Source organism: Gopherus flavomarginatus, chromosome 15 (genome assembly GCF_025201925.1).
Source record: "Gopherus flavomarginatus isolate rGopFla2 chromosome 15, rGopFla2.mat.asm, whole genome shotgun sequence".
Lineage (NCBI taxonomy): Eukaryota > Metazoa > Chordata > Testudines > Testudinidae > Gopherus > Gopherus flavomarginatus.
In genome coordinates this window covers 26,123,560-26,150,015 of record NC_066631.1, presented here as the reverse complement: position 1 = coordinate 26,150,015, position 26,456 = coordinate 26,123,560, and the positions used below count along the sequence as shown (strand labels likewise).

Here is a 26,456-nt window from a genome sequence, read left to right as displayed (position 1 = left end):
AGCTATTGCGGTCCTCTTTGCCCTGGTGGGGGCTAATCTATAGGATTTTACAATGAGATCGCTAGGGCAGCATGGCACCCTAGTGCCCCCCTGGCCACCTCCAGGGGAGAATGCACCCAGCTCTGCAGCGCAGGCCCAGACTCCTCCTCTCAGGTGTGGGTACCTTAGGGTGGAGCAGGGCTGGCCCAGTGTCTGCATGTCCCCAGAGGTGAAAGTAAGCCTGTCTGGTCCAGCTTCTGCAGCTGGGATTAAAAGGGCTCTGGGCTCCCTGAGGGCTGAGCCCTTTAAATCCTGCCTGCAGCACTGTGGCCAGGCTGGAGCTGTGGTGGGGATTTAAAGAGCCAGGGCTCTGGTGGCCACAGAGTCCCAGGGCCTTTAATTTGCCCAGGAGCCCTGGTGCCTCCCAACTACTTCTGCAGTTGGGAGCCCCCGGTTGATTTAAAGTCCGGGGGGGCCCACTGGGCCTTTAAATCTTGAGAGACCCCGCCTCTTCTGGTTGAGGCCGCCCCCCCCCAGGGCTCTGGCAGGTAAAGCCTGTAAATTGCTGCACCCCAGCTCAAGCACCTCTCATCTCACCCCCGGTTTTCTGGCAGCTCCCGAGAGAAGGGGCGGTCGCTGGCCGGGCAATTAACGCCTATAGGGGGCTGGAAAAGTGGCCGGCAGGGGGCGGCCGTACCATGGCTCCGCCCCCCTCGGTGCTCCTTCGCCAGACACGGTCCCAAGCCGTGGAGCCGGAGTTCCCACAGCCCCGCCCCCCGAGCTCGCGCTGAGGGGGTGGCGCTTGCTCGCGACCAACCTCTTGTAACCGCTCGCGCGGCGTTCGAACTGGTCCAGCGCGTGAGCCGCACGACGCAGCCCGATAGGTGGGGCTAATGGCGGCCAGAGGCGGGGTCTGTGGGCCGGCTGAGGCGGGAGGGCTGCGATGGAGGCGCCGGTTAAGCTGAACGGGACTCAGCCGGTGGAGGTGGATGTCTGCGGCTCTCCGCGCTTCAGCTGCTGGAGGGCAGCCAGGAGCTGCGAACCGCGGTACGACCAGACCGTGTAGGTACAGCACGCGGGGAGCGGGATTCGAGTCCCTGCCGGCTGGGGCTGACGTGGTATAAACTCTCGTCAGGCGTCCCGGCAAGGTGGCGACCCTGCCCAGCAGCCTCCGAACGGGGGCGCCTCTCGGGGATGAGCGGAGCTCCCGGCGGTTCCCCATCCCTCGGCTAACGGGCTACAGGTTCCGGAGCCCACCCCAGCCGCAGGGTCCTTTTGAGCGCGTGGAGCTCGGCGACAGGCGCCGGATTCCGAGCCAGGCTCCGGCGCGGCCAGGGGGCGCCCGGGCCTCCCCGCGCCCTGGTGAACAGCCCTGGGAGCGACCTGGGACGGAAGCGCTACGGCCCCCGCTAACGGCGGGACGGCCAGGCGGTTCCCATCCGCCTTTGGGAGTCGGCAGCGCGAGCTTGGCCTGAGCCGCGGGCCGGGAGAGTGTTTCCCCTCAGACTGCCCGCCACCCGCGGCGCCTGGGGGGATGGGGGGGAATGGGGGCTTGGCGAACTACGAGCAGGGAAGTGGTGCCAGGGACAGGAAGTTGCCCAGGGTGAGGAGAGAGTTAAGAGTCATTGTGCTACAGGACAGAATTCCTCTGTTTGGCTGGATAACTTCAGACTATACTTATACCAGAGTTCACTGATGTATTTTTTTTAACTCTTTTAGTGACCTCCGTGTACAAATAGGTCTTGGTGGACAGGCATATAACACTGCAATTATCAGGAGCGTCTAAACTGAATCTTAAAATTGTAGAAAATATTTATCAAGACCGAATTAGCAAGTGGTGAACATCTGACCACAGAATACCTATGAATTCATCATTACCACACTCGGCTTCACCCCAGGTAAAAAAACAAACAAACAACACTTTAAACATGTAGCATGTATAGTTTAACAGGAAAGCACTCATTGGAGTGCAGAGAGCTTCAATCAAATCTTCTAGGTATCTTCAAGCTGTATATCAAAGACAGAGAACAGGCAGGATAAAAGCATGCTCTCCTACTTTATACATCTTAGTAAAAAGAAACATTTTTGTAACCTGTGCTAATTTAACACTAGTAGAATCCTGGAAACTTGTGACAGTACAGAAAGATGGGTATCTGTGGCAATTGTTCTGTAAATGTAGGCTCTGATCTTACAGACACTTAAAATTCTTGTATAATTTCTTCAAGGAGATATGTTTAATTTTACTACCAATAGTAAAATTTTGTTTGTGTGTGTATGTATATGTTTGCAGGATTGAGGCCTGAGATTGCATCAGAGGCTGAACCGTTGTTTTAAGTTACTTTATTCTTCATCAGATAATTTAGCATTTTGGAGCAGTATTCAAACCTTGTTTCTTTTATTTGGTTACACTAATGTTTGTTAACTCTTGACAACTATTTGTGTATTTAGCAAAGTGTAAATGAGATCTCTGATCTGATTTCAGATGTGAAAAGATATTTAATTTTAGATTAAATTTAAAGATGCTAACTAATTAGTTTGATTATTGCCACATTATCAGTTCTTTGTTCTTTTAATGATGGAATTTGTTTGGTCATTAAAAGTAAATTACTGTTTAGTTCTAACTTTAGGCTTTAATTGAGCTATGAAAATGCGATTTCTTTATGCTGAAATTTAGGAAGGCTCTAGTGCTCTCCTTGATTTTATTTTTGGTGATTTTTAAATGGCTTATTTGAAAGTTTGTTTTTAAAAATACAAGTAGCCACCTCATAGTATTTATATAAAGACATAACATGTTAATTAGATAGTTTTGTGATTAATTTCTTGTTGCTTGTACATGATGAGTTAGTTTTCTTTCTGTAGAATCCAAGCCCAGACCTTGAGAGCAGCACCATTCAGAAACAGAGGAAAGAACTCCAGCTGTTACTAGCAGAACTGAAAGATCGTGATAAGGAGCTGAATGACATGGTTGCAGTGCATCAGAGACAGCTGCTAGCCTGGGAAGATGATCGACAAAAAATACTAACTCTGGCAGAACGCTGTAGCAGGCTAGAAAGTAAGTACTGTACAATGTAAGGTACTGGTCCTGTCAGCAGATCCATGTGGGTAGATGCTTGTGCCCTTGCAGATCCCCCTCTGTGTGTATAATGTTACAGCATGTAAAGGATTTTTTTATTTTTATTTATTTTTTTTCCCATCTTAAATGAAGTTGTCAGTATCCTCCCAGAGACAGCTTCCTCAGTGGTCTGATTATTGATTGGCAAGAAATGTACCTCATAATTTGATGATCTTTTCCTTCTCAAACCACATGCTGATTCCATTAATTCTTACTAGTGAGAAGCATCATTTAAAAAAAGAAAAATTGAATCATAAAATGATGTAGGAAAAAGAACATAATGTTGTAAATCATTTCTTAGGAGTGTGCTATAGTTTATTGCTACATTAAAGCAAGAGTGTCCCTAACTTGGCTATTTGGATTTTTTTTTCTGAATCAATCCTCCTTTTTTTTTTTTTTTTTTTTTTTTTAAACATTCCCTGGATTATTTGGATTTTACCATCTCCCTTTCTGTCCCACAGAAATCTAGTTGCTCTTCCTAGGATATCTATAAGCTAACAGCCACTTTTAACTTGATTACAAAAATAATTTGGTCTATTGAGTATTGTGGAGATTAATTTTCAAGTCACAACCTGCTACTGAAAGGTCAACCTAGTTGGGGTGCAGCTTAAATTGTGATTGTCCCTTTTTGTGTTCAGCCCTTTGCTGTCCCCTTATCCTCGATGGTGTCTTCCTCTATCGGCCCCACAGGGTACTTTTATTTTTGACCTCTTCCCTCACTAACTTTCCCCTCTACATTCTCTGAACATAAAGTGTGTAGGGATTTTTGTGTATTTGAACAATGAGATTTTTTAGCTCTGTACCATCAGGAATTACTGCACATCTGTGACATCATCAGGAAGGCACTGCTAGCCAATCAGAATGAGACTGTGGGCGATCTGTGTATTCAGCCATGTTCAAAGGGTATCTCGAACAGAAGATGCACAGAATCTTAATTACCATGGAAATACTAGAATGTTATGGAGGGAAGAATCTCTTTAGAGCTTATTAAAAGATGATATGTTGTAGCAACTCTAAAACCAGCAAGATCCTTTGCACTTCTGAAAGAAACTATTACCTGAAAACAGTTATTTTTTTTAAGGAACTGTAAATTTCTTCATTAATATAACCTGTGTATCATTTATTTAAAATGCATATTTATATTAATTCTCTCTGCAAACTCAAACGTACAATTAAGTAGGGAAGAAATGTCAGGTAAAAATCGATACATCTACTTCAGGATTATGATACTGTGCATCCATTTCTAGAAATTAAATGTGTGTTTTACTTTAAAATGTTGTGTTAAAGTACTTGTAGTTTTTTTAAAAGATGGTTTGTGAAATATATAATTTAAACTATTTGCTCGCAATAGATACCTGATTTCTTTCCTCAGATGAACTACACAAAAGAAATGAGATGATAAGAACATTAACACAAAGATTAAAGGTCTTAGAATCTCAGCAGAATGATCGCAGGACAACACTTGAAAATACTCAACAGAAGCTTCAGGAGCTGTCCCAAAAAGCAACAGATGCAACTCTTCATTGTCAGGCCCTGGAGGTAGGTCTTGATTAATGGCTATCTTTGCATTCTTTGTGTGCATGCAACTCCCACTGAAGTCTGCAGATATCTTCTGCATATGACTGCAGATTTAGGCTCCTATATTGTATTTGTCTTTGGGTCAAATAATACTAGGTTAAGGTATTACACTCAAGGTTTTGTGATTGCTGTCTCTATTTAAATGGCGTCTGGGGCGCGCCACTTATCAAAGTGGGAATGCCAAAACTGCGGCCATTAAACTGACCAACTGCAGTACTTGCAATTTTATTATGAACAGTTTTAGAAAGCCATTGCTGTAAATTTGAGTCACTCTCATGGATTATAAAAATCTTGTCATCAGTTTAAAGATATGTAAGTAATTAAAACTGCAGATTTTTTAAATGTCTTTGTTCATTTGGCAATGATACCTATATATCTAAAACACAATTTAAAAATACTATCACAATATAGTTCAGTAATACTTTGCATTTTCTATATCCTCTTACCTGATGATCTTTATAAATGTGAAGTGTCACAAAAGCTCTGTGAGGCTGATAGGTGGTAGCATAACCGTTTTACAGATGGATAAACAGAGGCACAGATTGGGTAAGAGACTTGGCTGTGATCGTATGAAAGAGCTGGGAATAGTACCGAGGAGTCCTAACTCCGAATCCCCCTGTTGTAACCAGTAGACTATAATACAGAATGAGAAATCCATAAATTTAGCTCTGACATATACTAGCTGAACAATGCAGAGCTGCCTCCTTCTCTGTTCCCACCCTCGATCTAGAACTCCTTGGAATAGTGTCTCCCAAACTTGGTGTTTCAATATCCAGAAATTTCTGGTCCTTGCTGCTCGTTTTTTGTTCTTGTTCCTTTTTTAAAGGTAAGTGAGCTGTTAATGGTATTAAGATTCATTTTTAAGAGTCCTATTTTTTCCTTCCAAAACTTGTTGCTATTTAAATAGTGATTTACATCTTCAAAGCCATTTATAAATTCTTTCACCACCTCTCCTCATTTTACAGATGGATAATCTAATGCACAGAGAGGAGATATGACTTGTCAAATGTAAGAGTGTTAATTGGAGAACAACCAGGATTAGAATTTAGGAACAACTGGCTTCCAAGCCCCAGTTTCTACTCTTCTTTTTTTAAATTATGTTGCCTCCCTCTTAACTTTAAATGAGTTGTGCCCCTTGATGTTGAATTACTGAAAGATTATTTAGTAACAGTGTAACTAGTCACTAGTTGATACTTTTTTTCCCTGCTATTTACCAGGAGAAAAATCAAAGTCTCAACTGTTCAGTGTTGGAGCTGTCTGCTAAGATAGGCCAGTTGCAAGCTAGAGAACAGGAACTCATTACGATGCTAAAGCTAAAGGTAACATCTGTCATCTTCTCACTGCATGCCCAGAGTATCTGAACAAAACTTCAGTACTGTTATCAAATGTGGTGTGATCAGATTGCTGGATGGTTGACTTGATTGAAAGTGGGAAAAATCTTAAGCGAACCCAGAAACCCGTGTATTCAGAAAGCATAGTGGACTTCTGTAAACACCATTTCTGATTGTTCAGAATTCAGAGCAAGTCTTCTCCAAATCAGCATGAGACTGTTAATAGAGTGGGAGACTTTCACTGTTGCATATGCATCTGCATCTACCAGATAAAATGAGAAGACCTAGAAAAGATGATAAAAGAAAAAATATTGAAGTATGCTTTATTTTCTTATCTTTATAGGACAAAGATATACTTGAAGCAACCAATCACATTACTGAATTTACATCTAAATTTAAAAAGTTGGAAAGTGCATTGCGTACAGCTAAGATGGCAGAATCCAGTATCAATAAAGAAAAGCAGGATTTCAAACTGAGACTGAAACAACTAACATTTGAAATGAATAAATTAAAAGGTAAGTAATATAACTGACACCTACTCCATTGTAAATCTGAGTGTATGCTTTTCACTCAAGAACACGTCTTATTTTAAAGATGGCCTCAGTGAAAAAACAAAAGAAAATAATGAGCAGCGGGAAGAAATCATGCGCCTCAAACAAGAAAACAGCTACTTGAAGAATGAGCTCCTACTTAATGGTGAGTGAAGGGCTTTAGTGCCCAACTCTCGATGGATCAGAGGTTTTCAGATTGTGGTCTGTGCAACACTTGCTGGTGGTCTAGAGAGCTATCTCATCATTGCCTTCCCTTTATTGTCACCTGTTAAATTCTATTAAAAGAAACTAAAAGTATATTCGTAGTATTGCTTTTCTACTAAAGCTATTTATGTAGGTGGCACTGGGATCTTGTGAGCATGAATGAGAGGGAAGGTGGTTCAGGGGGACAGTCTCTGTTAGTGTTTTGAGACCCTCTGATCTAATGTGTTAGTAACATAGGTAAACACGAGTGACATTTTTCCGCTTCTCAAACAACTGCATAGAAAATGGTGAAACAATTAAAAACAACTTCTTAAACCTAGAGCTAATAAAAACACAAGCGTCTGCAACATGGCTGGGGCTGAACTTGTGAGGTGCTCAGTGCCTTCAACTTCTCGGATTAGCAGCAAGCAAATATTGGAAAGGAGGGAGAGTGTTCATTTGGCTGCTATTCTCCCTTAATGAACTCTCTTGGTTTAAAATGCCTTAACATGAAGACCTGAATAGCAAAAAGGAGTTGTTGCTGGCAGATAACTGCCTGAGGCCAAGCAACAGCGGGGGGGTCCGTCGCCTGGTGTGCCGCGCCAATAAACACACCAGGGTGGAGAAGCAAACCAAGTTTATTTGAGATCTCAAAGCGGTGCAGGGAGATTGACTCAGATCAAGCACACCTAAAACAAGCAGTCTGTTCCTTTATATCCATGAGAACTTTTCTCACTGACTAGCAATCCCCCATTTCCCCTCCCTCCTTCCTCCCCCTGTAGCAATTACGTAAGCGCAGGTGCATTAAGTAATCTTGGCCGTGGCAGCTCGTTAGTAAGCTTTCTTTCTGCAAGTTATCTTGTCCTTCTGCTATAGGTGCACAGGCCTCATTATTTCTGCTTTAGACCAGTTAGAACTGTTGCAACTGATAACGGCTGTTACACCTGGCCTTTTAGGTCGATTAAAGTTCAAACATGGAGGGACTCTTGTCTGCTGAGGCCTAAAACCAGGAAGGCTCCATACTCTTGTGGCCTTCCACCCTCCTGAGTTACGTAGGGTTATGCTTAGTGACACCAACAGAGTGATTATATGTCTTGGTGTGTGCACTTTGCGTCTGAGTATAAATAGTGCTGTTACTATACTGCAGCAACATAGTACTAAGAGAATGGCAAATTGATGCTCTTTCAGACTTCAAAATGTACAATGGAGGTTGAAAAGACTAAATAAGATTGTCCCCTGCTTCAGGGAGCTTTAAGCCTCTGACCTCCCTCATCTAATCTGCGCCAAGCATTGACCCCTCGTGTTTAAAACCATAGTAGCAGCTGTTTCCTCCACACAGACACAGTTTTTCATAAAGGAATCTTAAAATAAAAACAAAAAAGCCAGTGAGTGATAATGATATGAAGTGTATTTTAAAAATATTGCTAGACATTTTAGCTAAGTTGGATTTCTGTTCAGGTGAAAAAACCATAACTGAATGTTTTTTTGTTTTAGTTGGCCCATGAGGAGTGTCTCTTTTTCATGAAAAAGCATTGTTGATCTTGAGACTTTTAGGTTAATATTACTTTTTATGAGAAACTGTCATAAAAAGTAATGTGTATTTGAGATCTCTTGGCTTTACTTAGTTTTTCACTTGGATTTCTATGGGGAAAATAATTGTTTTAATCAACTTTTTTTAAAACAGTTGAGAAAGCAAATAGACAAGATCAGCTTCTTCAATCTGCTAAATCTAAACAAGTCCGGACCAATACAGAACTGTCCAATTTGCGGCAGGTATGATCCTCATTGCATTTATTTTCTGTGTTTTATGAAGGTAGCTTTCAGTAATAACATTTGTCTGTAGAGAACTATATACAAATAGAATTAACAGTTCAATTGGAGTATTAAAATTTTGTTCACTATTGCTAAATCATGAACCTACTGTAGATCTTGAGCTGTTTATGACTAGGAACCTATGGTATAAATCCTATTTTTCTTTTTTTTTTTATACATGCTGATTATAGTAACTAAAGGTTAAATCACTGATTTCTGTCAAAATGTTTGATGCTGTGACAAATAAGGTCCATATCCCACACAGACTTAAGCATATGCTCAGCTTCCTCCACTGGGAGGAGTTGCAGCTGCCCAGTGTAAAGTTAAGCACATCATGAGTTTTTTGCAGAATGAGGGCCTAAGTCTAGGGGAAAAAATGACCACAAATTAAAATAAACTACTTTACCAAATATGTATTGCTTTGATATTTAATAAAATACATTTTCAGAATAATTTGACATTATCTGGGGAATTAAATTTAAAAAATTGTGGGCCTTGTTTTCTGAGGTGCTGAGCACTCAGTTCCTATTAAAGCAAATGGGAGCTGTGAGTGTTCCACGCCTTGGAAAATCAAATCCCTTATGACTGAAGTGAAGGGACACTGTGTTGCTAGATGTGCTGTCCTTTTTCAGAAGAGTTGTCCTGATGACTTGTGATCATTTTAAGGATTCCATGGCACTTTTTGTAAGTGTAGCAGTGTTTTTAGTCTCTGTGTTGACTATAATTCAACTCCGGAACTCTTTTTTAATTAGGTCTATACAATTTCCACATAGTATTAATTGAATAGCGTGTTCTATACTTCTTGCCGTACAGTGTTTTGTGCTATTGTCATATTTTGCTAAGCAGCTACTCCCCCCCCCAAAAAAAAAAAAAAAAAAAAAAGGGATAGCTGCATTTTGAATAGGGTTTAAAGTAATTCCTAGGTAGAGCCAAATCTTACACATTCCCATTTACCCCAAACTCCCATTGGAAATGCAGGATCAGACATGTTTTTTGTTTGAATATCAGTGTTGCTTTGTAAAATGCCCTGCATCTTTTGAGATGTAAAGCAGTATATTTAATGTAAGATGGCATAATATTCCTTCAGCATTTTGCTAACTGTTTTATCACTGTCTGGAAGTAGATCTATGTAAAACAGCAGCATGATCTGCAATTTCTTCATTTCAACTTGGAGAGTTCTCAAGAATTATGGCAGAAACACAAGGAGGAGGCACACAAAACAAAGTAAGTTTGATGATGTGGCCTTCATAATTATCTAAGGAGAGAATCAATCATGTATGACACATCTAGTATTCTAAAAAATGTATAATACTTCAACACTTTTTTATAAGTTTAAAATATGACACCTCTGGCCTGTGAGCCACAAACATGCAATATTGTTCTCATGTAATTTTGTTGTGTTCAAGAGACATAGTATATATTAGTCAGACTAGAGCATCAGCTCTGAGTCCCACAGCTACTACTGTGTAAGAATTTTTTTTTTATAAAATCAAATTACATAAACTATTAGAGTAAATCAGTGGTTCTCAAACTTTTTTTGTATTTGTGACCCCTTTCACATAGCAAGCCACGGAGTGTGACCCCCCCCATATAAATTAAAAATATGTTTTTGTATATTTAACACCATTATAAATGCTGGAGGCAAAGCAGAGTTTGAGGTGGAGGTTGACAGCTCGTGACCCCCCATGTAATCACCTCATGACCCCTTGAGGGGTCCCGACCCCTAGTTTGAGAACCACTGGAGTAAACGTAACAAATCTAGTCAGAAAGGTTTCCAGTAAAATAAGCCATAATATAGTGAATAATAGTCATTTTTACCATCTCTTTATGTCTGCTTAATCATTCTACCTTGTAACATTTATTTAATGAATTTGATCCCTACTAGTGTTTCAGATTAAGTGCCTGTCAGGCTTCTGGGGCTTCCTTGTTGGGGGTGTGTGTGTGTGTGTGTTAATTTTTTTATTAGTCAAGATTAAGTTAGTGTCTTCAAAAAAGTAGCTGGGAGCACTTTAGAAGAGTATTCTTCTAGTGGATGTACCTTACACTATTAGCCATGTACTTTTCGCTGCATGCTTTTCCTCAAACAGTGTAGAATTCAAACTTCCTTTCTTTTCTTTTTTTGAGAGGGGCCACCAAATGACTTATATTCTTAATGCGTGTTTGTACATTGATATGTACAGTATAAAGCTTATTTTCTCTCACCTTGAATATTTTTTATTTATGTTGGATGTCAGCAGTGGTTCTCAACCTGTGCTCCACAGACCCATGGGGGTCTGCAGATTGTCTAATTTCCAAAGGGGTCTGTACCTCATTTGAAATTTTTTCAGGGGTCCACAGATGGAAAAAATGTCAATAACCACTGTCCTAGATGAAACGTTCCTTGTTTTTCAGGATGAATTCAATCCTGAGAGACTGATACGTTGGTGTCCATTTCTCTCTTTTGTGAAACTGCTAAAGAGAGGTCTGGAGATATAGAGCAGCATAAAACTGGCCAACAATAGTATCTAATTATTTTTTTTAATTTAAATGGGTTTGGTTTTCAGTCTGGAAAATCAGAGCACAATTTATAGTTTCAAGTAGAATTCCTACAGTGTATAATATGGGTAAAATATAAAAAGACTCTCTGTTCCGGATCCTGCAATGTACAATGCATGGATTGACAGCCTTGCCAATGGGGTTCTGTGTAAGCACAGATCTTTGCCTGTGTATCCCACATATAGCACAAGATGAAGCCACAATTATACAAAGTGTGGTTTATACCAAATACAATTCACATATTAAATGCAGTATTTATAACTAGAGTTCTTTATCATGCCATTGTAGCATAGGTTTGGTATTATCAGACCTTGAAAGTAGCAACGAAAAAGACACAGTTAGCAGTGAAGGCACTCAGAAGATACCTAAGGAATATGGGACTACACAAACTCGGAAATGCAGTCTAAAAAAAATCTGTAATATGTGTGAAGCAGAGAATAGCCAGCTAATTAATGTGTCAGACATGGAGGAAAGTACCTTGGCTCACTTAAATCGGCTTCAGAAAATCTTTCAAGGCTTATCACATGGACAAAAGACTTTGTTTCTGGAAGATGGAAAGCAGAATGCTTCGGTAAGCACAGATGAACTAGACATCAGAACTATATCTGATAGAAACAGTATGAGGTCTGTGGAAGGCAGGGAAACATCTCAGACTTCACAAGATGTATTTCTAAGCAGAGACCAGAAAAACTTTGGAGCATCTTTACCTATACACGAGCATTGGCTCAACTTCAGTCCTCATTTAGATTCGTTGAATTGCTGCCATCCTGGGTCAAAGCAGTCTGACAGAACCGATGTTGAATGTAATGATCAGACAGAGACAGTGGGAATTTTCTGTGACCGAAAAAGCAGTGTGTCTCCTGGTACACTTCCCATAGACGAATCTGGCTTCTGTACTCTTAACTCCATCATAGATAAAGCTGCATGTTATAAGCCAGTAACGGATCTGGAGTGGATGCAGATTTTCAGACCAATAGAAGGAGATGGAAATGTGTGGTGCAGATCAGTTTGCAACTGTCCCAAGACTGCACATGGAATAAAAAGTACTACCTTAAAAAGGTTATGTATTTGTTACATTTGAAAACCCAAATATATAGATACAGCTATAATTATGTAGGAATCTGGACTACCTCTTGACAACTTTATTTAACCTGTAACAAGATTTAAAATAATCCATATTAAGTTTCAAAGGAAGACTAGCAACTTGAAACTACGTAATTTTAAATTTACTTAGTTTCAAGTGTCACATTTTTCCTGTTCTTATATATATATTTTTTTTTTTTTTTTTCCTCCAGTGGTGTTTTTTTTCCTCCAGACAAACAAGGGAAGCTCTGAAATTGACTAAACAATGTGCTGTCAAATGCACAAATATCAAATTAAGGGGAAAGAGTGGATTTATTTAATTTTTTTGTTGGAAAAAAAAACAAAAAACAAAACCACATTTGGTTATAATGTTACCAGTATCACTAGTAGATAAAAAATCTTCACACAGAAGAGAGATTATTTTTAAGATATCAAATCTAGTCACTGTGTGAAGTTTTATTGTCCTTTTTGATTTCAGTTGGCAACTCAATAAGTGTCTGGAAAAGAATGTAAAATCCATGCCTTTTTTACATATGCTGCTTCAAATTAGTTGAGGAGAGAAAATGAAATAACTTTTTTATAAGTTTTAATAATAAACCAAACCCGTAGCTTAATGTGGTGTTGATCCCACAATAATTTTAGTTGTCTGACACATTTATTGATCTTTAGATCCCCGTGTCATATTAGAAAAAATTGAGATGTAGTCAGAGGCCAGTGGGATGGAGAATAAAACTTCTCAAGATGCAGAAATTCAAAGAAATACTGGTATATTTTGCAGGCTTTGGGAGCCCTCTAAGGAAACACTTATGTACAGAGTGTTAGGCTGACAGTAGGCAAGGAAATTCAAAGCTCTGACTAGTCATGGTATATTCACGAGACAGCAGTTGTTCACTGAGGAGCAGTTCTCTTCAGTTTCCCTCCTCGGATTGCCTAATTTTTTTCAGTTATCAATATTATTGTACAAGGACTTAATCCTTTGGATGACATTACAAATAATTCATCCCTATTCCCACTAACTCTCCACTAGACACAGAAGAGGCCTATCTCTTCAGCTGGTGTAAATCAGCTAGCACAATTGATTGCAATAGATTTACACAGACTTACACTAGTTGAGGAGCTTGCCCAGAGAATATATTCCAACATCCTATTATATGAACTTTTATGTAGGGGCATGTCTAAGGTACTGATTCTTGTTGTTTGAATGGTTTTAAAACAAGAAAGAATATGTTGTATAGGTCCATTTCACTTCAGGGACAAAAGTTTTGATGAATAGGCATCCGTTTGAAATGGAATGCCGTTGTGGAGCATTCCCACATAGCTTAGCTTAGTTTTGCATTTGTAAACCAGCTTTTTTATTTGGTTAAAGTTACTTCGGACTGTTCCTAAATCATCTCTCCTCCCCTACTCCCCTTTCTTCTACCACCACCCACCCACCCCAAAAACAACCTTGCACCCTTTCCTAGGAATCACTGCACTCTTATTCCAGTGAATTTCTAGTTGAGAAGTAGTTATGAACTTTAACTTAATCCCTTTGTCTCTGCCCCCCCCCCCAAAGTTCACACTTGGGAACCGAGTCAAACTTGGTAGCGCAAGGAAGCGCAGATGTCATTTTCTTCTGCCAGTGAAGACCACTCTACCTAGCATGGGTTTTGCCCCATGAGGTGCAGGTGGTGCTTCTACTGTTGGCCTCCCCTGAGGATTTTTCTTCATAGGAGCCCAACGGATGGAAGATGTGCTGTCCTGACCACATCAGTTTCCCAGCCAGTGCTATCCACTTTGTGAATCTGCACTAAATGCTTATTCACCCCTTGGATGAGGGGAGGTTGAAGGTACCTTTTGCCACCACAAACTGCTCACTGTGAATTAACCATTGCTTGGGGCCTTTGCTAGAGTTTGCACTCTTATCCAGCGCTTGGTTCTTGTTTCTGTAGTCTCTTGGTGATAGCTTAGTTGGGTATTCAGTCAGCAAAGGAGGGTTCTTGTCAGGCCATCTGACATTTTGGCGTGAGTCATTAGTTTTTGTAATAACTGGCAAAAAGGATCTTAACTCAGCTGATGAACTGCCATATTTTATCACAAGATTGTGAAATGTGATACTGATGGAGTAATCTCTATTTTCTATACTACAGTGACTTTTTATTTCTGTTGTACTAACAGTTGCTATAATTTTGTCTAATGGAAGTGAATGCTGGTTATATTTTTGAAGTTAGAGCATGAGACTGGTTGCTCACTGTACTATTGCTGGCCTGCGCTCTGTTTGGTTTAAACAAGGCCCATTTGAATCTTGAACCAAACCACTCATGCCAAATTCAAGCCTGTTCATTTCCTTTCCCATTCCCCACCCTGTCTACTGCAAAGCTGGATCATGGTGTGGAATGACCTCCTAAACTAAGAGTGGCAGACCCTCAACTTCTCCTCATTCATAGCCCTCCTAAAGAGTTCATTCTTCTAAAAGGCTCACAAACATTGGAGCATGTCGGTCAAATGCACTCTGTACTGCACCATTTTATAAGTGGGTAACTAAAATTAAACAAAACTGTTCTGAGATAACGTGTTCCTTTTGGATCTTCCAAAGCATCTTTCTTGGATTGTAAATTCTTTGGGTTAGGAATTGTCTGTATTGGCCCTGTAAAGTGTGGTGCTTAATGAATGTCGGATTGCATATAAAAATGCATGCTGCTATTTGATAATCCCCTGTAGATGCAGAAATGTGTCCAAAAAGGTGCTTTTGCTTGTTAGAGATGATTACAGAAAAACGTGAGGGATGGTCACTTCTTAATTTTTAACTTTTAAAAATAAGAATACACAACATTAAAAAAGCTCCATTAAAGTGAAATTGATTCATTTAGTAGCTGGAAACTACTAGTAACCCCCTGAGCCCACATTTAAACAACTGTGAATAAGCGGCAGACTACACTAGACATTCTGTGTAAGCAGACCACAGGATGCAGGTGATCTTATATATTGTTTAGAATCATTTCAGCTTGCTGGGTTTCTAGCAATTACCCCAGTTCAGTGTCTCTAACATCTATTTAGAGTGCTAGCACAGTCCATTTCCTGTGCTGCTCTATGTGAATGGATTGATTTCTGGCTGGCTGAAGTTTTTATTTTTTTTTGTAAAACTTTTTAATTAGTAATTGGCTGGTTAAACTACAGAGCAGTCAGAGGTTTGCATAGATTCCACGTGGTGTATTGTGACTGTTTTGTCTTGAAGTATGGTAGTTTTCCCCCTATCCTTGAGCAATATTCTTATCAAGAGTAGACAGTAAAATTAATTTTTATTAGAGAAAGAGACTATGTGTAACATTCAGTTCCTTGATGTGCACATTGTGGGATATCCTAGTGTTGAACTGAAAGTAAGTGTGCTAGAGAGGGCTTTGTGGTGCTATGGTTGAGTATCCTGATAGTAGCGGGTCAGTGCTTGGACACTGATATTGTGTTGGGTGTAACTATTGCCTTAACTTGGAATTTAATTGCTTGTTTAATATGTGGTGGTGTGAAGAAATATACTCGAGCAGCCTGAACCCTAAATTTAGGGTTTTCTTTTTGTATGTGGAATTATGTATAGGTTGAAGTCCTTTTGGCATAAAAAAGCTTTTACATACATATAAAATATTAGTGATATCAGCTTTGGAATTTTCTGAGTATACTACCTTCACTAATAAGTGATGGTCTAAAGTTCTGTAGAGAAAACTGAAAGTATAAAGAGATGATGCTGCATGTGAAGTTCTAGGCTGAAAAGGTCTTGCATGCTGTTGGTTGTCACCAAAGGTCAGGCCTGATCCTACACTGCCTGATGTTTACCTCCTGACAGAGCTGAAACAATACACTTTTAGCTTCATGCTCTGAAACCTTATCCAGGCAGTTGAGTGTTAGCTGTAGTTACAATTTCTCATAAATTGTATTTAAATTCTGTCCCTCTTCCCCCCCCTCCCCCCCACTATCACCAAAATAACCCAATGTAGTCAAGGATGGGAGGAAGCTGACCAGTGATGTCCAGAGTGGGGAAATAACTTTTTAAACTCTCTTAAAATTTTCGCTTTAATATTAAAAGCTACATTTTTAGACTTGTTTAAAGGAGGTTTTTAATAGGGAAATAGGTAGACAGAAAATGAAAGCATGGGGTGCTGCTTTCATTTAGATATTTAGAGGTACATTGATATTTTTTGTGCTATCATTTAAGGTAAACATGCTAAGTATATCCTTAGCATATCTGCTGCTTCATGGAAGTATTTCAGGATTCCTCTCATACTCCGAAAATAAGGCTGGATCCATCAAAGCACTTAAGCATGTGAATAACACTGAGAGTAATGTAATTGACTTAGTTATACATGTACTTGACTGCTTTGCTGGATCAAGGCCTAAGTATATTTATTTTGCATTATGACTTCTTGGTGATTTTACTGGTGATATTGTTTCAGGAAATATCTTAATTTTATTGACAGTGAAGAACATGTGGATCTGAATTCCTTTTACTTGGACTCTCCCTGTTTGACGTCCACACAGAAGAGAGATGGTCCCCAGAAATGTGAGAGATTCTTCGATGCAGACCTCCCTTCAGAGATCAGTAACTTATCAGTGATTCAGTCAGCAAATAAGTGCACTAGTCCTACTATCAACTGTGTCAGTATCTAGCTTCATAATGGTACATTAGTTTTAGGATGGCTAAGAGTGAATTTACTTTCACAAGAGTGGGTTTGTGTCTGGTTTTTATTCTTTTATCTATGAAGTAAATTGGACTTTTTAAAAGGGTTTTAAAGAGTATTGTGAAGTCACAAATCATGTTTAAAAAACCTGGGTGTTTTTTTACATTGAGTTATAGATTATTAAAACTGGAATCACTTTAAAAGTCTCAGTTATCATGTCTGTGCCTTTTAAAAATATTTGGTTCTGCTTGGTCAATTAAAATTTCACTTCTAGTTTCCCATCATGAGTTATCATGATGTTGCAGTATTTAGGCTGCAAATGCTGCAGGGAAAATGATGCTGGCCTTTATTGATGGTGCCAGCATAGGGGACAAAGCCAGAGGGTCTTCCCTTTGCATCAGGAACCAGGTAATAGCAAACATGCTTGCAAAGCGCTAGTCACCATTAGTCAATCCCAGTAAATCTTGGGATCTGAGAGTGACTGACTGGGTGCTGCTATCAGAGGTTGTTCCTTTGTTCTGCTTGCTGACTGGAAACTTCTTCCCTCCTTCCCATCTCTCTATTCATATTCTTAGTCATTACAATATTGCTGTTGCGTGGTTATAATCAGCTTTTGCACTGTCTTAATTCCAAGTGTTGCCGTCTGTGTTTGTTTTTTGGGTTGTGCTGGTTGGATTTATTTATAGATTGCAGGCAATGCTGAGTAGATTTCTGTTTGCACCTTTTGTGGGTTTTGTTCTGTCCATCTGATAAGTATTGCAACTCAAGCTTGATCCTACGAGCAGGAGGTTAGTTCACCATTCCCACATGGGAGACTTCAAATCGGTCATTAAAACTGTTGGGGCAGGCATGAGTTGTCTCCTGGTCCCTCTCAGATCTCGTATATCCCCAAATTCCTGTTCTTTACATATTGGGTATCAACCCACCATTCAGTTATCATTTGGGTCTGTGGGAACCCCATTGTGTGAGGAAAATGAGCAATAACCCAGCACAGCACCTTGTGAGGTGTCATTTAGGCTAACCGAAGACCTAATAGGCCTAGGATTAGGATCTAGGCCTAAGAATTAAACATGCCTCTCTAAACAAGCAGAATATCTCCAGATTTATAAGTATAGAAATGGGGAGGACCACATTTTTAGTTACCACCAGCTGACTCTCCTTTCAGCAGCTGCTAGGACAAGCTGCTTTATTGAAACTAGTAAGAAATTTGCTGCCTCTTCATCTATTCTATTTGAAACACTAGTTTTTGTCTCCTCATTGACACCTGTCTTTAACAGTAATGGCGGGGGTGTGGGTGTGTGTGTGTGTGTGTGTGGGTGTGTGTGTGTGTGTATGCATAACTATATGAAACCTGTTACCCTGCACAGACCTTTCAATGGAAATATTAACAGTTAAATGTGTAACAGTTACAGATTCTGGAATGGTGTTGTATGGTACAATGTATTTCAAAGTTAGTTGTTTTTTTTTTCTGTTTTAATAAATAATGCCCAGTGGTAATTCACATGTGCAACCAGTGAACAAGTTTTAAAATTATCATTTAATAACTTTGGTTCAATTTTTGTTTCTTCTAGGACTCCTGTTCACCAACAAGTAAGCTCCAGCGTTTGCTGGCTGAGTCTCGACAGATGGTTGCTGATCTGGAGCTTAGCATGCTGCTCCACATTAGCCCCTGTTGCAGTCCCAGCAGCAGCAGTGTTAATATGGTATTTATCACTTTAATATGGCTAGATCTAGAATGTTGGGAAGAGTTACTGTGAACATTCTTTTCCTTTTGCTTGGCTTGCACTATGATATAGACAAAGTACTCAATACTTTACTGATGAGGAAAATGATTGGATATTTATGATAAAGTGTCTGAGCCAAATTTGGCTCAGTCTTGCACCCCTCATTCTCCATATGATCAGGACAGAATCTGGCTTGTGTTTCTAAACACAGGGAAGGAAGAAGTTGTTTTGGAGCAAGTTGTGGCAGAACAGCAGATAATGAACATAATTCTGATCTTAACTCATCCTCCTTATGCTTAGTATCATTTTGAGGGAGGAAGGTGATATCAGAGATTAATGTGTGGTATATATGATCTGTTCTGGTACAGGCATACATCACAGCATAAATACTCATTTTTAACAGGTTAATTTCTTTAATCTTGCAATGAAAGAACTAAAGATAATGTATTAAATCACAATGGAAATGCATGAGTATAATCTATATGCAGTTATCACAGAAGATGGTGTTATCAGTGTGTCCTGTTAGGAAGATTCTGTACACGGAATATTGACATTAAACTTGTAGTATGAGCTGTCTTCAAACCTGAAGATTAAAACTTTGATCTAATTTCTAAATAGTTTTTAAAAAAACATATTTAACAGGGTTTATCCTAATCTACACTGGCCAACTAATCTGTCTTGAAATGGAGGTCAGTGAAGCTGTTTTTAAACTTGGGCTTTATACCGTTTAAGGCATATTTTAAAGGATCCAACATACGCCTTTGGCAGGTGTAAGTTTGTCTCTGCTGGGTTATGTTCTCTTAATTTTAGTTTTTCTGCTTTCAGCTGCTGGGACTTTTTATAGTTAAAATAAATCATAACTCATTACTCTAGGTGTAAATGAAACTCTTCTTCTACCTCTTTGCCTTACATACTTATCGCATTTCAAATCTCATCTGAAAATTTTTCTACCTAGCCAATACCTATTAATTTCACGCTCCTGTTACAATTTTATTTTTACATCATAATTGTATTGGGTTTTTGCATGAAAGATTCTCTGCAAAATAGCATTGTGTTGGGTGCTGTTTTAGTGGTAGATTGCTCAGTTAGGGCAGATAAATGCATATGCCATATCCCTACTTCTTGGATGAAAAAAAAAAAGGTGGGAAAGAATGAGATGAGTTGGAGAGCCCATAATTACTTTTTCTCCAGTTTTGAACTCTGCAGCTGCATCAATTTTTACGATTCACTGTGAAGTTAAGTCTGTACTTAATCTTTTTATATTATAGACAACAGAACTTACAGAAGCTCTCTGCAAAGTGCAACTGCCAGCTATGGAAGAAAGTGAGACAAAACTTTCACTGTTTTCTTTATGATCTTGAGTAAGTCTTTGGGGTTTTTTCTTTTTTTTTAATTTTGTAATGTTTACAACTGCAGCAATAATATGTATTTTTTTTTTCCCACTTAAGGTGGGCCTAGTACAAAGCTCTAAGTGCATCTACAATAAAACCCATATACGTGAGACACACAGCAGCATACCAATATTAGCTAAGGCAGCCAGTAACTCCTCAGACAACTTCTCCCTCTGAAAAACCCTGGGCAGTTAGGCCTTGCAACTCAAGCCCTGATCATGCAATTCATTCCATGTGGGTGATGGTCTGTACTGCACAGAGCCCCACTGAAATTAGTGAATCTCTGGGAGGGCACAGCAATTCTTTTCATGTGCAACAGATTACAGGATGAAGGCCTGAAGCATTACTGGACCAAAGAAGTGAGGAGTGAATTCTGGAGTTAAGGGTCCTTTACTGAGAATGCTCTATCCCCAGCTCCCAGAACTGGAAATCTGGAGATGGTCATATGGAGCAGACCTGAAGCCTCAGGGAAATAAGGCTGACTCTAAAGTGAAATCTATGATTAGTTTTTTTGGTTTTGGGTTTTTGGGTCTCCCCCCACCCCACCCCCCCCAAAAGAATTCCCACTGTTTGCTACCACCAGTCCAGCACCACCAACTGGAGTACTAGTATAGACAAGAGACTTACAGCCGGCAATTTAAGCACCATGTTGTCTAGATCTATTTGGAGCTGAGTGAGATGACATGGTTAAATGCTGCCAGGGATATGAACCAGAGTTAGTAACAAAAGAAAAATGTTGAATTAAAAAAAGCCCACTATAGATGCAGCCAAAGATGTATAGAATCAAAGCCATTATGGACTTTATATGTCAATACCAACAGCCTGACTTGTGTCTGGAAACCAGTCAGGCACTGAGTGTGGATGTGATATGTTCAAGAGGCAATGCACTGGAAAATGCTGCGCAGTCTGATCCTGATCCAGCAAAGCACTAAGAACCTGTTTAACTTTAAGCATGTGGGCGATCTAATTTACTTCAGCCAAGAGAGAACTGAAGAACGGAACTTGTCCACAGTCACTCACTGCAAATCCTTAACAAATACTCCTAGAGACTGTTGCATAATTCCTATTTAAGCTGCCTTAAAAATTGATTTAACTGAATCTAAAACAATCATCACAAAGTTTATAGCAGACCAGAAATAACTAACGTATGTTTGTACATTTTTATTTAGAGGCATAATCAATTTAATGTTATCTGCTTTGAAATCCTCAGCTGGAAGGTGCTCTCCCTTAATTTCCTATTTAATTGCCAAAGCTTTGGCCATCTTGGGTTTCATTAGTCTCATTTTTCCTCTGGGAAAGAGAATCATTTGGAAGGAGTCTAAAAGCCCTAAAACAGGTGAAAGCAATGAGAAAAATGATACCTTAAGCTCTTGGCAGCTATGGCATGCACCATTGCTTGTAAAATCCTGACTCTCAGGATTACACAGGGCAAAAAGGAGTAGTCCTCGTGCAATGAAAATTGCACACCTGTTAGGTGTTTACACAGAAATGAAAAGAATGTATGTAGCGACCATCCAGTCATGTCCCTGAGGGAGACTGCTCATATGCACTTCATTCTATAAAATACCTTTTTCCCCCCACCCCCCCTTGACATCTCATGTCTTTACTGGTATTTCTATTTCTTATGCCATGAAAAATAATTCAGAGTTGTAGTTTCAATTTGTACTATTAGTAATAGTAGTAGTAACTTTTTTTTCCAATATGTTTTTAACTGAGTTTTCTTTCTCCCTCCCTCAACCAGATTCCTTGCATGTTATCCGAAAGGAACAAAGATGACCTCCTTACTATCTGGCAAGAACAAAGATGATGTCCTTATTAATTAAAATACATTTTGAGATGCGAAGATCATTACCACATAAGCTACAATGAACAGTTACTGAACATTTGGTCATATCTCTCATGAATGTTTGAAAATTTTGCAAGTGCCAAAAATATGTGACCTTGTGCTGGAATGTATTCTATATTTGTGAATAATAATTTAGAATTATGCTAAGATGAAAAACTGCCTTTTTTAATAGATCAGTACTCAGGTTAAATGCTAGTTTGTTTTAAAGTAAGAATATAAAATGGGTAATTGTTTACTCCATAAAGGTGACAATTTTTTTTAAAATATAGAACTTTTTATTACTACTCCCATAGTTGTGCATATTTGGTATTTAAAATGTATAATAGCAGTGTTCACTCTTGTTTAGTCCATTGTTTTAGTTCTGGACATTTTGCTGTGTAAATAGATATGAATAATGATTATAAGAAGTTGTGAATTAGTGAAGTAACCAGGATATACCTCCTACATTGCTGAAATTTACAAGCCCATCTTGTGGGTGAAGGGTCAAAATAACTCTTCCCAGTCATGAGCTATTTATTCTAACCCAAGCTTCTAAGATCATGAGTTGATATGGATGTTTTTAGCAATATATGACATGGATTTAATGTATAGTCTTTTTTTAAAATATTTTAACTATGCCTTGTGTATCTGTGACCTATCAAAAAAGTAGAAATGACTCATTATTGCATTTGAAAATATTTTTAACCAAAAAAAGGCCTTACAACCTAATAAATACTACTTTTTTCACTACTTAATCTCTTCCTTACATCTTAGTTTTGACATTTTAACCAGTTATTGACCGGGAATGTACTAGGTCTCAAATCTAGCATCACAGCTCCTATCATGCATAAACCATGGCTCACTCTGTGGCACCGGTGGGAGGGAAGGATCCCTGCTCTGAGATTCACATGACAAGAACTGGTTTAAAACTTTCAAAATATTTTTTTAGGGAATCTGAGTGTCAGCTGCTTATCTGCTAATGACTACTGTTAAGTGGAGCACAGCAGAGTGAAAACCATATATGGTAAGTTCATGATGCTAGCACTAAGGCCTAGTCTAGCCTGTGTCTTTGCACCAATTTAACTAAATTTGGTACATTTAAAAAAAACCTGATTAAATCAGATCAGTGCAACCTCCTACTATGGATGCACTTATCAGTTTTTAAAAGTATTCGTATCTACAACACAAGCTAAATAATATAAATTCTTTGAAACTTGTACACGTGTTCATACCAGAGAGGTGGTACTGATTTCTTTTAATTAAATCAATACATAAAACTGACTTTAGTTAAGGTGCAAAAACTGTGGAGGCCAGCACTGAGTTAGTATCATGGTCATATTATGCATGCTTTTAGTGCTGCTGTATTTGTTTGAACTCTTGTCTGGCATACTCACGCACACCACTATATCTTAATCTTGTTCTGAATATGGTTTTCTCTAGGCATGAGATCTGGAAGATTGCAACTTTCAAACTGAAAGAGGTGGAATACTTGGGTGAATTTATTCATGCATTAACACACCTGCAAAACAAACAGATTATGCCCTGAGGCTTTCTATGGAGTTTCAAACTAAATCAGCTACCTAAGAATAGGGACCTTTGGAAATGTACTATTATTAAAGGAAATTAGACTTTTATTTAACTGCTTTCAGCTACTTGGCTTTTCTAAATAGAGGTCTGAGAAACAGAAGAAGATAGCAATGAGGTTCTGTAGCTTTTTTAACTAATTTGTACATTTTTCTATTACTGTAGTTTTTTGTATAGAGAAACAAGCTTGATTTTTAAAACCAAAACAAAAACAGCCCTTGATTCAGGAAAGCTTCATCAAATAGAAAAACTGGAGAGAGCTGACAATTACACAGTACAGACAGAAAAATTAACATAATTGTCTCAAATATTTTCCTTTTCACTTAACAGATTTGTAGAGTTCCAGTTTATTAGGGCAAATGCTGCTAAAGCCCTGAAAGTAAAGTGTCTCAACTCGTAAAGAAAGCTGATATTTAGATGGCTATATTCAAATATCTTATAATGCGTAACTTCACTGTTCTTTAATAACAGCTCATGGTTTCAAAGATTTTTTTTTTCCTATATGCATTTAGTTTTGGTGATTAATCTTATGAGAACATGTGTAGGATTATTCCAGTTCAAATACTTTGTTCTATCTGTATTGTTGTAATCGCTTAATATATTATCAGTTTTTTTTAATTTACTCAGCAGTTTTTTTATTGTAGCTCACTTACAGAGCTTAAATGAACTAGTCTGTTGCAGGAAAAAAATCAATGTCTTAAAGATAATGAACTTCTATAGAAACAGACGAATAAGAAAAATCCCTTTAACTTCAGCTGTGCTGCCTGTGAAACACTACCAGTTAAGACACATTGTAAGCTGTTATTAGTGTACATCTAGTCTACATGAAAATGTTTATTTGTATCTCATTCTAGCAGTCTCCCACTATTACCCTTATGTTTGCCTCACATACCTGTTACATGTTGTCCTTAATCAAACTCTTTAGCAGAGGCACTCTTGCGACATGTTTGTACAATGCTTATCACAATGTGGCCTTGATCAGTGATAGCATATAGAGCGTGCAACGGTAGTATAAATGATATTGTTTATATAGATGCATACGCTATCAAAGAATTCTAAATATCTTCATGAATAGTACAGCAGGATTTAAGTTTTTTCAAAAAGAATTAAAAAATCTAGTTAGAGAACATCTATACAAGTGTGCCTGCAAAAGTATTTTTTGTTTTTTACCAAAACACAGGTTCTATGATACATTACTATGCTCTCTAAAAGCGATTTAGTACCTTTTATATATAGAGACAAGGACAAGCACAAAAGTAGCTAAAGAATTTGATAGGTCTGAAATCAAACAGTGCTGCCTTAAGCTTTTTCAACGTGGACTAGATGGACAGACAATGGAAGGGTCAAGATGCTGTCTGCATTTGCAACTAACTGTTCAGTGGTGATTTAGGTACTGTTTGTTGGTAGACAGGTATCTGTGCACAAGTGTCAAAGTTGAAATGCACCATATATACTTTTATTCCTTACAACATTGTTAAAGCCTTCAGATTTAAAATGATCTTAGTGTAACCAGTGTGATAAGCTGTCCATCAGTATGCTCTAAGTAAGAGGATTCTATTGTATTTATAAGATCACTTTAGCTATTTTTGAGTTACACACCTAGAGACAGAACTGGCTTTACTATAGACAGGGACTACTGTGGACTAAAGCAGCGCTAGAGTAGGAATGCTACTTATGTTTTCATAACCATTTGACATGAGTGAATGCAACTGAAGGTGGAGTGCTAAATGTTTAGAAACCTGCTTCCTGCCCAAATGCTGCTTCTATTGAAGTCAAGGAGGTTTGTCCTTGATTTAAAGTAGATCAGGATTTGGGTCTCATTGCATAATTTACTCCAAAGAAATCAGAACAGTTACTGCAGTCTCCCTATGAACTCTCTCTGTTACCCTACTGGGGAAGAGGAGTAATTAAATACGAACAATCCTAGCTTGTGAACAGCCAATGCAGGCACTGATTTCCCCCTCCCCCCCGCTCTCAGCCTTCTGCTGTTGGTATCATTTCAGGATCTTCTACTACGTTACGCTGGGCAGAGAACGATGCTTCATTTCATACCCCGCCTCTAATTCTAGAATCTAGTCTAGAGTAGGGGCTGCAGTGGGCGGAGGGAGAGGAGCAGACGGGGGTCAAAGCGACGCTGTTTTGCTGGGGAGGGGCGGCAGTAGCTGCTGGTTGTGAGTGGCCGCCTGGGAGCTGGGAGGGGAGGATTCCCTCGCCTGTGAGTGGCTGCTGCTGCCCCCAGCAATGGCCCGGCCCGCCCGCTGGGGGCGCCCTTGCGCTCCCTGCCTGGGTTCTCGCCGGGATGCGAGCAGTTGCCAGGCTGAGGGTCTGGCCGCCGCGGCTGCAGGAGCAGAAGGTTCCGCGCCTCAGCCCTTAGCGGAGCGAGCCGCCGCTTCTCCCGGCCGCCCGGCACCATGAACACCATCAAGCAGGTGCCGGCCCGCGTGCTGAGCCGCCGGCCCGGGCACAGCCTGGAGGCGGAGCGGGAGCAGTTTGACAAGACACAGGCAAGGAGCGGAGGGTGCTGCATGGCACGGGGAGCGGGGCAGGTGTGCGGCGGAAGGTGGCACCCCCCCTGCACAGCTGGGGGGAGTGGGATGGACAGCCCGCTGGTAGCGAGCGGGGGGGCGGAGCATGCAGCGTGCCTGCCGGGGGCGCGGGGGGAGAGGAGCATCTCTGGGCCGGGCTGTTCTGATTCGGTTTCCCCGCGCTAATTCGTTTCCAGCTCGGGGAAGCCTCTGTGTAGGTAACGCAGGTAGCGGTGCCTCGCAGACATCATGGGGGCGCCTAAGGCGGAGCGGAGCCGAGCCGGGTCTGCGCTGCGGAAGGGGCTGGAGCGGGGTCGCGCCAGAGAACACCGCAGCGAGGGGCTGAGCAGTGGGTGGGTTTTGCTGGGGGAAGTAAATCCATAAAGGGCTTGTGTTCCCTGAGTTGTGCTGGACTCGGACAGAGAAAAGGTGTGTCAGTGTTCCTGGGATCTCCCTCCACAGCTTCCCAGGGCAGGCCTGGGCTCTTTGCAGCTCCGGGGACTTGTGGTCCCTGGCTCAGGCATTTTATCTCTGGCTTGGCTACCTTTACTCTTTAATTTTCGTGGGTAAAATTCATTAAGTTTAAGACCAAGGGGG

General features: G+C 39.9%; 2 protein-coding genes across 5 annotated transcripts in view; both read left to right on the top strand.

Moving 5' to 3' along the window:
* Positions 1 to 815: 815 nt before the first annotated feature.
* Positions 816 to 22,245, top strand: CCDC62 (coiled-coil domain containing 62). 4 transcript variants are annotated; one of them, XM_050924306.1, is made up of 14 exons: positions 817 to 1,041; positions 1,699 to 1,877; positions 2,839 to 3,031; positions 4,464 to 4,630; positions 5,887 to 5,988; positions 6,344 to 6,515; positions 6,595 to 6,696; positions 8,419 to 8,507; positions 9,670 to 9,770; positions 11,370 to 12,140; positions 16,610 to 16,787; positions 18,382 to 18,513; positions 19,803 to 19,895; positions 21,667 to 22,245. In XM_050924306.1, exons 2-13 carry the CDS (start codon positions 1,842 to 1,844, stop codon positions 19,887 to 19,889), a joined length of 2,130 nt encoding a protein of 709 aa, XP_050780263.1. In that variant the 5' UTR covers positions 817 to 1,041; positions 1,699 to 1,841; the 3' UTR covers positions 19,890 to 19,895; positions 21,667 to 22,245. The 4 variants fall into 4 exon arrangements, with proteins under 4 accessions (XP_050780260.1, XP_050780263.1, XP_050780261.1 ...); XM_050924304.1 differs by lacking the exon at positions 11,370 to 12,140 and having other exon boundaries at positions 823 to 1,041; positions 16,586 to 16,787; XM_050924305.1 differs by lacking the exon at positions 11,370 to 12,140 and having other exon boundaries at positions 824 to 1,041.
* A 3,387-nt stretch (positions 22,246 to 25,632) lies between these two features.
* Positions 25,633 to 26,456, top strand: part of HIP1R (huntingtin interacting protein 1 related) — a 56,272-nt gene continuing 55,448 nt past the window's right edge. Inside the window, exon 1 of the mRNA XM_050924295.1 lies at positions 25,633 to 25,838. Within this exon, the coding sequence (XP_050780252.1) occupies positions 25,746 to 25,838 (93 nt within the window). The 5' untranslated portion in view covers positions 25,633 to 25,745. The remainder of the gene's footprint in view (positions 25,839 to 26,456) is intronic.

Bases quoted from the DNA above. Each gene is read 5' to 3' on its own strand.
- CCDC62 (XM_050924306.1), top strand. From the start codon at position 1,842: ATGAATTCATCATTACCACACTCGGCTTCACCCCAG. The intron at 5,989-6,343 runs GTAACATCTGTC...TTATCTTTATAG, and splicing joins TTACGATGCTAAAGCTAAAG to GACAAAGATATACTTGAAGC. The intron at 6,697-8,418 runs GTGAGTGAAGGG...TTTTTAAAACAG, and splicing joins GAATGAGCTCCTACTTAATG to TTGAGAAAGCAAATAGACAA.